The sequence below is a fragment of the Squalius cephalus genome, assembly GCF_949319135.1.
Source record: "Squalius cephalus genome assembly, chromosome: 17".
NCBI classification, from domain to species: Eukaryota; Metazoa; Chordata; class Actinopteri; order Cypriniformes; family Leuciscidae; genus Squalius; species Squalius cephalus.
The window spans coordinates 17,648,858-17,661,900 of NC_137138.1; the positions used below are offsets into that span (position 1 = coordinate 17,648,858).

Genomic DNA, 13,043 nt, shown 5'->3' on the forward strand with positions numbered 1-13,043 from the left:
AGGATGAATTTATCCATATAAGTTCAAAGGGAAAGACAGGTCAGTTTATAGAACAAGCCCCAAAACGACTCATAAAATGTCAAAAAGTACCTCAGTTTTAACATCTTTTTCTGGACATTGTCTTTATTATCCAAATGAAAATGTGAACTGAGGATGGATTTTGGTTGTGTGAGGCACCACAATAATGTGTCCATTCTACAGCTATCTTTAATCTGCAATTTTTTTGTGGTTTATACTGTAAATGTATTATGTCCCTTTTTTTAACAGGGGACGTCTTGCAGCATTATGCAATTATGAAAAAACTGGGTAAAGGATCATTTGGATGTGTCAACGAAGGGATCCGTTTGTCTGATTCACGAAAGGTTGTTTTTTTGCACTCTTGGAAGTGGGAATTTAAATTCATTAAAAGTTACATCAAGGTTAATTACTGGAATCATGTGACCTCTGCACATATAGTTAATTAATTGTAAAACATTCTTACAAAAAAATCTTATTTTTTCTTTCCCTTGGAGAACAGGTGGCACTCAAACATGTGCTGAAGACAAACGCCATGGAAAATGTCCGTATTGTAAGTAAGCAATTCCTCTCTTCATTTTATTACTCTAATAATAGTACACAGTCACATTAATAATAGGACATTTTAACAAAATTTTGCAGTCAAAAAAGGACCATTGTCAATAGCGTACGAACTTTCGAACCAAGCAGCTTTCTGTTAGTCAGCACAGTTAATTCGCGTGACTTTACCCTCACGCAAAAATTCCCATTAAAATGACAAAATTTTGCCCTGAAAAATTTTGCCCTGAAAAACTTTGCCGGTCGACAGTAAAAGTGACCGAAACTTTAATAACTATTTCAGGGTAGCCGCGGGGTCTTAAAAGTCTTAAAAAGGTCTTAAATGTCATGTTCCTAAATTAAGGCCTTAAAAAGTCTTAAATTCCGTTGTCCAAGTCTTAATTTTTTAAACTAAGGTCTTAAATTTCATTATACTAGCCTATTTATTCAAAGTCAACCAGACTGCAATGCAATGTGAAATGGGGGAAAAAACAACAACAACGTGAAAATTCAACAGGGCTCGCATTTCGCCTCGGTATTGCGCATAATTTTAATAATTCCCGCAGGTCTGCCATTTACAATGCGGGAAATTCCCGCAAACATTGATTCACTTTAGCATGTAGGTTGTATTAGTAAATTAATCCACACAGATTATAAAATCAAATCAGTCATTTTAAAACTGTCTGCGAGACACAATTTCACAAACAGCGTGAGTGATTCAGCGGGGCTGCGTCTTCTATCTCTCGTCTCTCAAAATGGGTTGGACAAGGCAATCGTTAAGCGCGCTGCAGGCGGCGATATACACTCTCGCGTTTCGGGAGTCGGGATATGGCAAGCCGTTTTAACATTTAATCATTTCAACCGACTAGTATCTATTTTCATGCTACTAGTACTTATTTTTTAGATACTAGTATCTATTCCATTAAGTACTAGTACTTATTCATTAGCTACTAGTGCTTTTTCTTTAGGTACTAGTGCCTATTCTTTAGATACTAGTGCTTATTCTTTAGGTACTAGTACTTATTCAATAGATAATAGTACTTATTCATTAGATACTAGTACTTATTCATTAGATACTAGTAGGGGTGGGCGATATCTCGATATTTACGATATATCGAGATATTTTTTAAACTCGATATGGATTTTGACATATCGTATATATCGATATATTGTTTATATTTAATTCTGATTTCGCCACTTTGCTTGTTTGCCTTCTATGTGCTGTGCTCGCCGTTGCCGTCCTCCGCCTTCTTGCTTTTGTTCCCTCTCCCCTCGCGTGTTGTCTCATTCAACCAAGTCACATCAATCTTTCCCCGCCCAGCGAGTGCTTGAAGTGCGTCCGAAACAGCGCGCGCGCGATCAGTTGTTGTTGGTAATTTTTTGTGTAGCGTCGCCTCTCGCCGCATTGCTTTTGTTTGAGGGCGCTTAACACACTCACACTTAACATGCTCCCCTGTAGAAACGGGCCTGGCAGCTCGCGCCAGGTCTAGACACGGTGAAAGTTTCCTGATTGTGACGGATGGCCGAATTTACATGACACATTATAAATTAGCATTAGCCTACCTATTCTGCTATAGATACAGTGCCAAAAAGAAGAGAAGAGGATAAAGACAGAGGTAAAGTGATGTAATGAATGAGCAGTTTATCTAATTGCATAGTAGTAAGATACTGTAATTTAATGGCAGTTATTTTTACCTTAAACTTTATGCTAGCAGTTGTTCTGAGTTCTCCAGAGGCCTAAGACAGTGTGATTTTGTAACAATCATGTCAGTTTTTAGACGCATTTTTATAACTTTTTTTTAAATTAATGTTTTACTCTACAGTTGTGCAGTTTTTGGGGGATATATGGCATTTTTTAAATTTATTTGCCAAAATTTGTAATATTTATATACAGGTTTATTAAAAATAGTGCAATATGTATTATTTCTTTATTTTACAGTTAAATTATTATTTTTGTATACAGGGATTTTTTTTTTTTTTTAAATGTCGCAGAAACATTTTTTTCATACATGAACTGCCTACCTATTTGCACTTCAATAAATTTGGCATAATTTGGCATATTTGTTTTTGCAGTAGTTTTTGGGGGGTTATTTTTCCTGTAAAGATATCGAGATATATATCGTATATCGAGATATAGCAAAATATATCGAGATATATTTTTTGCTCCATATCGCCCAGCCCTAGATACTAGTACTTATTCATTAGATACTAGTACTTATTCATTAGATACTAGTTCTTATTTATTAGATACTAGTTCTTATTTATTAGATACTAGTACTTATTCATTAGATACTAGTTCTTATTTATTAGATACTAGTTCTTATTTATTAGATAAGAGTACTTATTCATTAGTTACTAGTACTTATTATTAGATACTAGTAAGTATTCATTAGATACTAGTGTTATGGGGGTGTGTGGAGATGAACCCAATTGCAGACAGTAGTCACAGCAACAGTTTATTGTACAAATAACAGGAAAAACAAAGCCCACGAGGGGGCAAAACAAGACAAGACAGGACTACGAGTGACTAAACTAGACTATGACTCTGACAATTAACTAGACTATAAACAAACAGCAAAAACAGAACTTTCTCTTTATACTCTTGACAGGATACTCACAAGGTTTCACAATGAATAACACGCAATGTTAGACAATGTACCGACACAGGACAGAAAACATGAGGGGATTAAATAGGGAGCAAACTAATGAGGGAAACAGGTGACAAGGGTAAAGCAATGATGACTAAACGAGGGTAAAGCAATGATGACTAAACGACGGTAACAAGTGGGCGGGGTTACGTGACGAGACAACGCAAGCACACAGCCCAAACAAATGGCCATGTGCTTACACATAAAACATGGGTCTGTCATGATCCTGCCTCAAGACGAGAAGAACTGGTACACGAAGGCAGAATCATGACAGAACCCCTCCCTTAAGGAGCGGCTTCCAGACGCTCCCTAAGGGAACATTAAACACAGGACAAGACCGACTGTGACAAAGACACAAACCAACAATACATGACAAAAACTATCAAAGGCAGACACAAATACACAATGACAGGATTAGGGTGACATAATAAAAATAATAAACAAGGAAGAGGAGGCGGAGACAACACAGAGTTCATGGGGGATTGTCCAGGGTGAATAGGAGGACTGGTGGTCTTGGGTTTACGGGGCGAGGGCTTAGGACAGGGGTTATGGGCAGGCATTGACGAAGAAACACGAGGTACAGTCTTGGTGAAAACAGTCCGGGGCTGGACAGCGACAGGGGTGACAGGGGAAACACATGGCAACTTGGCAGGAGACTTGATGGGGACAACAGGGTGCGACGACACGGGAGACAAAGCAGGGGATGAAGCGGGTGACTGTGGGACAGGACCCTGTTTGAGAGGACAGACGGACCGGAATGGTCCCTCTGGGCCGATGACTCCAGGCTGCGCTTGACTCAGAACAGGACTCGGGACAGGACTCGGGACATCAGAATCATTCATGCTTGACGCGTCAGATTCCCTTGAATCCTTCAAACCAAACCCACTTGACTCAGGGGAAGCACTGTCTGATGTCGAGGGTTTGTGACTTGAAAGTAACTTGGGTCTGGGTGGCATTTCAAGGATCTGTAAGATAGTCAGATACGGCTCGAGCAGCTAAGACAACAGGCATCTCCTTTTGGGCAGAAACTGCTTGCAGAACCTCTTTTGCGGCTAGATCGGCCACAACTCTCTCAGCAGACCCGGGCATAGCGCCTTCAGCAGCGGACTCTGGGACAACGCTTGCCGTAGCGGGCTCTGGGACAGCGTTTGTAGTCGCGGGCTCTGGGACAGCGCTTGCAGTCGCGGGCTCTGGGACAGCGCTTGCAGTCGCGGGCTCTGGGACAGCGCTTGCAGTCGCGGGCTCTGGGACAGCGCTTGGGACAGCGCTTGCAGTGGCAGGCTCTGGGACAGCGCTTGCAGTGGCGGACTCTGGGACAGCGCTTGCAGTCGCGGGCTCTGGGACAGCGCTTGCAGTAGCGGGCTCTGGGACAGCGCTTGCAGAAGCGGGCTCTGGGACAGCGCTTGCAGAAGCGGGCTCTGGGACAGCGCTTGCAGTAGCGGGCTCTGGGACAGCGGCTGGGACGCCGCTTGCAGTTGCGGGCTCTGGGACAGCGCTCTTGACTTCAGCGGCGGGTTGGAGAGCCATCGCGGACTCAGGGGGAGACAGAGACGGAGGACCAGAAGCTCCCCTCCTCCTGGGTCGCGGAGCAGAGACGGTAGCCAGACTGGTGACAGGAGAGGGAGGTGAAGCAGGAAACGTTACAGGAACTGGGGAGCTCAGCGCAGGCGAGGACGACTCCGGGCAGGAAGACTCCGATGCTGACTCCCACGACAGGTGCCTTCCACGCTTACCATGAAGATTGAAGGACGTGGAAGGTGACTTAGGAGTCGCGGCGGGACTGGGTTGGTCCCCATGTGTAGCGACGGCTAACAGACGACCCTCAGGGATCACAGGAAGTGAAGCAGAAGGTGGAGACCTCGAGGAAGAAACCTGCAGCTCCTCCCGAGAGAAACGATCCCAGAGCTGGGCATAATTCTTCAAGATCCACCCACCCTGGGACGAGAATGGAAGGTTGACCTTTCTGTCGGTGGGAGCTGACAACCAGCATTGTTCACGGAATTCCGATTGTCGCTGGAGCTGGGAGGACATACCGTCTGCTGGGTTCTTTCTTGGTCGGTACATTCTGTTATGGGGGTGTGTGGAGATGAACCCAATTGCAGACAGTAGTCACAGCAACAGTTTATTGTACAAATTAGGGCTGAACGATATGGACAAAATTTCATATCTCGATTTTCATGCCAGATATCTCGATATCGATACAATACGATATGACTACGTAAGTACTAAAAAAACAATACATTTAGAGTTTGTAAAATACACGATGATGTCTATGGAAGAGGTAATAATAATCCTTTCCATTATAATTCGACACGTTTTATTCATATCAGATACACATTGTGTAAGTAACTTCAATGTTTACTCTATTCTATTCCCAGCTCACCAGCCACTTACTTTTAAGTATTTCGGGAGAAGTGGATGAATTCACGTGTTGTAAACATAGAGGTTGTAAATCCAACAGATCCGATTCTCTGAACTGCGTCTGCGGCACAAACTAACACGGCGGCGCCCATCGCGCATACAGCTCAACTAACGCGATCGTTATAATGGTGTTTAAACAACAATATACTTCCACTTGCATGTATTTGACAATCGGAATATCAGATATTTCATGCCATAGCTAACACATTTGTGAATATTCTGAATAAAAAAGGAAAAATGACATAAAGGAAGATCATCATTCATTCAGCGCTGTTGCTGCTGCGGTGTGTCACGTGACAAGCAATGACGCGTCACCATGGAAACGCCGCCCCCCCTCTCACAATATAGTTCCCACGTCCCTGGTAGTGTGCGCGCGCTGGCTTTAGCGGTGCATTCAAGGGCTCTCGTAAAACTGATGTTTGTTGTGACTGCCAGAGTTGTATGCAGGGCGAGCGCGGAGAGGGAAAATCTATATCGTCTATATCGTTGCTTTTTTCGATAGTAATATCTTGAAAGTTCATATCTCGATATAGATACGATAACGATATATCGTTCAGCCCTAGTACAAATAACAGGAAAAACAAAGCCCACGAGGGGGCAAAACAAGACAAGACAGGACTACGAGTGACTAAACTAGACTATGACTCTGACAATTAACTAGACTATAAACAAACAGCAAAAACAGAACTTTCTCTTTATACTCTTGACAGGATACTCACAAGGTTTCACAATGAATAACATGCAATGTTAGACAATGTACCGACACAGGACAGAAAACATGAGGGGATTAAATAGGGAGCAAACTAATGAGGGAAACAGGTGACAAGGGTAAAGCAATGATGACTAAATGAGGGTAAAGCAATGATGACTAAACGAGGGTAACAAGTGGGCGGGGTTACGTGACGAGACAACGCAAGCACACAGCCCAAACAAATGGCCATGTGCTTACACATAAAACATGGGTCTGTCATGATCCTGTCTCAAGACAAGAGAAGAACTGGTACACGAAGGCAGAATCATGACAACTAGTTCTTATTTATTAGATACTAGTACTTATTCATTAGTTACTAGTACTTATTATTAGATACTAGTACTTATTCATTAGATACTAGTACCTATTAAATAGATACTAGTACTTATTCATTAGATACTAGTACTTATTCCAATAGTGACTAGTAACTATTCTTTTGTTACTAGTAACAAATAAAAAAAAATGCCATTGACTTCTATGGGGATCTGCCATTCAGATATCAACTATTCAGTTCTGACTAGTATGTATTCCAATTGTGACTAGTACATATATATTAGATACTAGTAGTTATTTATTAGGTACTAGTACTTATTTTTTAGATACTAGTACCTATTAAATAGATACTAGTACTTATTCATTAGATACTAGTACTTATTTATTAGATACTAGTACTTATTACTTAGATACTAGTATTTATAAATTAGCTACTAGTACTTATTCAATAGATACTAGTACCTATTTATTAGATACTAGTATTTATTCCGAATGTTACTAGTAAGATTTTTTATTTTACTAGTAAGATTTTTAATTGAACTCTCCAGTGGCCGTTCTGACTAGTCATAACATAAGACGAGTAAAAAAGCAGTTGTGACTAGTAAAATAAAAAATCTTACTAGTAACATTCGGAATAAATACTAGTATCTAATAAATAGGTACTAGTATCTATTGAATAAGTACTAGTAGCTAATTTATAAATACTAGTATCTAAGTAATAAGTACTAGTATCTAATAAATAAGTACTAGTATCTAATGAATAAGTACTAGTATCTAATAAATAGGTACTAGTATCTATTGAATAAGTACTAGTAGCTAATTTATAAGTACTAGTATCTAATTAATAGGTACTAGTATCTAATGAATAAGTACTAGTATCTATTGAATAAGTACTAGTATCTAATGAATAAGTACTAGTATCTATTTAATAGGTACTAGTATCTATTTAATAGGTACTAGTATCTAATGACTTAGTACTAGTATTTATTGAATACATACTAGTATCTAGTAATATGTACTAGTATCTAAAAAATAAGTACTAGTACCTAATAAATAACTACTAGTATCTAATATATATGTACTAGTCACAACTGGAATACATACTAGTCAGAACTGAATAGTTGATATCTGAATGACAGATCCCCATAGAAGTCAATGGCATTTTTTTTTTATTTGTTACTAGTAACAAAAGAATAGTTACTAGTCACTATTGGAATAAGTACTAGTATCTAATGAATAAGTACTAGTATCTATTTAATAGGTACTAGTATCTAATGAATAAGTACTAGTATCTAATAATACGTACTAGTAACTAATGAATAAGTACTAGTATCTAATAAATAAGTACTAGTATCTAATGAATAAGTACTAGTATCTATTTAATAGGTACTAGTATCTAATGAATAAGTACTAGTATCTATTGAATAAGTACTAGTATCTATTGAATAAGTACTAGTACCTAAACACTGGCGGAGCTAGGGAGCCACCCTTGGTCTAAGCTTGGCCACCCCTTTGGCCACCCCTCTCACAACTGCTGTTTCTGTCTCTTTTTTTATTGACAAAAATTGTGTTTTTTAAAACGCTGAACCGTCTCTTTAAGACCACAAAAAACGTGAGACTTTTCAGATGCACACTCCAACTTCACCTCAGAATGAGCTTCAGCAGAACATCAGACAGTGATATGCACATAGTAAATATAGAGTCAGTCTTTCTCAACTGTTTGGTTACAAGAACGTTTTGAGTAAGTCGAATAGTGTGCAGTCAACAACAAACGTAGTTCTCTTTTTTTCTCATGCTACTTTTATTTTAGAAGGTGTGTGTGAAAGCTTGTGACACTTATGTCAGATGCTGATAAAAGGGCGTTGTCCTTATTCAGTTGGCTATCTTCGGTAAAATGAGATGTTATCAGGCCAAATGTCAGTAAAACTAACTTTTCTGTCATACGGCTGACAGCCGTTGTAGGCTACTGTGCTTGCACATTACGCGCAAATGCGGCGTGCTGTAGCCGTAGTTGTCGTTAATTAACTCATGTAAGAATCAAAAAGGCGATTAAAGCTGTCAAAACTGCATGCATGTATTTGTTATACTATGCGTCACATGTGTCTGGATTAAAATATTCTGTATGTGAGATCACAATATAAGGCACAAACTGATGTAATATTTTAATGTCCAAATAAATGTGAGCACTGTGCATTGTAGAAGATATGCATTCATTTTGCGTTAATTTGTAAAGGACAAACAAAACTGGATAATTTTTAAATCCATAAAATAACTAATTTTACATTCTGGTTACATTACATTATGAAAAACATAACATTTTACATTATGTGCTGTTGACTTCCGCCTTGTTCACATTCATGGGGATTCAAAAGAGAACTTTTGTTTTCCTTTTTAATTTAGGTATGATAGAACTGTTGCAATTATTTATTTTGACAACTAATATAGAAAGTTAAACTTTTTTTGACAAACTCGGAATTGGTTGAAGAGTTCATTGATTATAAAAAACGCATTGAAGGTTGAATAATCTTTGGACTACAGTATTTATCTGCATGCTATCTCATCCATGAAGATGCAACAATGTAGAACAAGCAAGTTGAACTTTAGCTATAGTGTGTGCCCTTTTATTACTATTTAATTCATTTTAATATGAGGTGGTGGGTAATAATAAAAAATAAAAAAAAATACTCAGTATTCCATGATTCCTAATTCACTATTAACTCAATTACAATTAAGTACAAATTAACTTTATTCAGTTGTGTAGGCACTAAAACAGTCCAATACATTATAGTCAAATTATTTTTAATGAAAAAATAATTAAGATTTCTGTGCCACCCCAAACTCGTTGCTGGCCCTTGCCTGGCCACCCCTATGAAAAAATCCTGGCTCCGCCACTGTAAAACCTAAAGAATAAGCACTAGTATCTAAAGAATAGGCACTAGTACCTAAAGAAAAAGCACTAGTAGCTAATGAATAAGTACTAGTACTTAATGGAAAAGATACTAGTATCTAAAAAATAAGTACTAGTAGCATGAAAATAGAGACTAGTCGGTTGAAATGATTAAATGTTAAAACGGCTTGCCATAGTCGGGATAGACGGAATTGTCACTTGCATAATCGGGCCAGCCTTGCATCATGAGTAAGTAAAGTTTACCATTAGCACGTCTTTTTAAGTCTTACCAGTTTAAACATTCACGCGATTTTAAACTCTTCGGTACTTGCGCGCTGTCTGAGAAGTGTTTTTTTTCTCTGCACACATACATAGAGTAAAGCCGCCTCACAAACAGCTCGTGGGTAACAGAAGTTATTTTTCGTGGATTATATCGCTTTAACAGTCAAAAACATGCGAAAATCATGTCAATTTCGGTCTGGGTGAGTATCCTCGTCTAAACACAGTCGGTTATGTCTTAAATAAGCATAAATCGCACGTGACCGTATAATGAAAACAGGTTTCATTTTAAGGAATCAGGATTAATAGCCTATGTATTTAATTTAGTCAGGACTAAAATACTACCCAGGGTTATTTTACATTTGATTACTTTATTCAGTCTCTGGTATTTCTGAATACTAGTGTTAGACCTAAGCAAAAACTTTTCTCTTTATTGGTATCTTTATTCTATTGTATTTATTTGTGCTACTTTTTTCAAAGTAATTCAAAGATTGAAATCAAGCTTCCTTGAGTTGTGTAAATTCTTGAGAACAAAATTACCCCATTGTAAAAATGCAATGAGTAAGCATACATTTAGGCGAGATAAATGTATGCTTTTACCCCCCCCCCCCCCCCCCCCCCCATAAGAATCACCTTAGGGGGGATTTCCCCCCCATTTTCCAAAATGAAATTCAGGCCCTGAACAGGGTTTAGCGTAACGTCAGAGAACGTCTAATTTCTTGGAGTATTTATTTACCAAAAACATCACTTTGCAGTGTATTGTTGAATGAGTTTTTTTATAATAAATGTATTTTTAATTAAAAGATTTGTTAGTAATAGTCATTATTGGGATTTGATCTGGTGTTTTACGACTGCATAATGGGTGCGATGTAGGTCTTAATTTTCATTAAAGTGGTCTTAAAAAGGTCTTAAAAAAGTCTTAAATTGGGTTAAATTTGATCAAACCTGGGGAAACCCTGTATTTCCAGTATTTCAATTACTTAACTCTTCAAACCTAATACTTACCCAAATGCAGGACATAATTCTGTAGTAATTCATTTAAATTTAACCATGTCCCCTAATTATCTCACTTTTGTATAACTATTATCTTTCCTGTAGGGTCTATTTGGCAAATCCCTTCCAAGTGAGGTCGCTATGATGACTCTTATGAACAAAGGTCCCAGTGTTCCTCAAATAATAAAGCTGCTGGACTGGTACGCGACACCAGAGGAATATGTACTGGTCTTAGAGCAGCCCACGTCATGTGAAGATCTGAGGCACTTTATAATACAAAATGGCATACTCAAGGAATCGACGGCACGAGATGTGATGCGTCAGGTTGTCACTGCTGCAAAAATATGCAGTGAGAGGGGCGTCTTCCACAGCGACATCAAGCTGGAAAACCTGCTCATCAACCCAAACACCTTGCAGGTCAAATTAATAGACTTCGGTTGTAGCAGACGCTTGAAGAAGTCTTCTTATTCGATATTCTATGGTATGTATTATTCACAAATCTATGGTGAATAAATTGACAAAAAGCTATAAAAATACAAATTCATTGCAATGGACGAAATCTTGTTCTTTCTTCCAGGTACAGAAGATTATGCTCCCCCTGAGTTCTTCGAACATGGAAGGTATCATTGCAACCCTGCAACAGTCTATTCTTTAGGCGTACTGATGTTCGCGATGCTGTCTGGGACGTATCCTGAAAGGAACCTCCCTCAGATGTTTGATGAGCCCTGGTACACAGAAAACATTTCCAAAGGTGAGAGCATGTGGACGGGTCATACAGGAACGTTTGTTACAGCTTAAAATAATATGATCAGTTACACAAAGTATAACACTCACAATAATAACTGGACATCTCTCCCCTCTTCACAGAATGCAGGGATCTGATCTCTTCATGCATGGAGAGGGATCCAGCCAAGCGGATTAAAATGGAAAAGATCCTCCTCCACGACTGGTTCCAGGTATCGATCCTCAACTAAAAATGTTTGGAAATAAGATACCGTCATGAGAACCAGAACAAGAAACAGAAGAAACCCAGAGAGTAGGTAAAGAAAAAACCTTATGTGCCTAAAAGAAAAAAGGTAAGGAAAGGAAGTATATATGTGTATATGTATACAGGACTACACTGCAATGCATTCTGGGTAAAATAAGACATTTTCAAAACCAAAAACATGGCGGATCGAGTAAACGCATTCAACCACTCAGTGCAGTTTACCCCAGCGGGAAATATGTGTTTGTTGGAGGAGTATAACAGTTACAAGGACATTTTACTTGGGAAATTTAGCGGAGAATGTAGTAACAGGAAGAAATGTTTAGTTTGGAAAAAGATTGCTTCGACAGTTAACAGCGTTAATCCGATCGTTGAGCGGAGCGTTAAAGACGTACAGAAAAGATACAAAAACATACCATGACACAGAAGCTTTGCTGAGACCAACTGTGTCACCAACGGCATTCAGAAAAGTTCCCGTTGCATAAAATCTCAACGCAGTGCAAACCTGCGCCATTCGGCGTCTGTCCATCAACGGCTCAGGACCTTGTTCAAAATCCTGCCGCGCCACAGAGCGCCATTTACATTTTTGTCTCATATTTGTCTCAATTCGTCGTTAATGTATACTGACTTCACCCTGTCCTGCAATATACATTTAGTTTTACATTCATTTACAGAAATCAGCTGCATGGATGAAAACTGCTGATGTTATCGGATTTTCAGGTGATATTCTCAATTCATTCAGTTAACGGACAGTCAGAGGTAAAGTGTTCAGACTGCAGACTTTAGTTTGCAACAATTGTATTTAATTGAACAGTACAATCATAACATAGTACAGACATTATCTTAATTCCATAATGTCCTTAAAAAAACGCAACTTGATCCTACAGAATTAGTCAATTACAGGCCGATCTCGAATCTACCCTTTCTGTCAAAGATACCAGAAAAGGCAGTATCTTCACAACTATGTTCCTTTTTAGAAAGAAATGATATCTGCGAGGATTTCCAGTAAGGATTTAGACCGTACCATAGTACTGAGACAGCTCTCATTAGAGTCACAAATTATTTGCTCCTATCATCCGATCGTGCTTGTATCTCGCTATAAGTGTTACTCGATCTTAGTGCTGCATTTGACACTATCGACCACAACATTTTTAATTAGACTCAGAAATGATGTTGGCATTAGTGGAATTGCATTAGCATGGTTTAAGTCATACTTATCTGGCCATTATCAGTTTGTAGCAGTAAATGAAGAGA

The 13,043-nt window shown here is 38.8% G+C and overlaps 1 protein-coding gene across 1 annotated transcript; it reads left to right on the forward strand.

Annotated features, from left to right (window-relative positions):
* Positions 1-10,948: 10,948 nt before the first annotated feature.
* On the forward strand, positions 10,949-11,778 carry LOC307144782 (serine/threonine-protein kinase pim-2-like; the record flags this gene model as incomplete). The annotated part of the gene is made up of 3 exons (XM_079847343.1): positions 10,949-11,285; positions 11,382-11,555; positions 11,672-11,778. The coding sequence occupies 3 exons, from the start codon at positions 10,949-10,951 to the stop codon at positions 11,776-11,778; spliced, it is 618 nt and encodes a 205-aa protein (XP_079703469.1).
* Between the last annotated feature and the right edge of the window lie 1,265 nt (positions 11,779-13,043).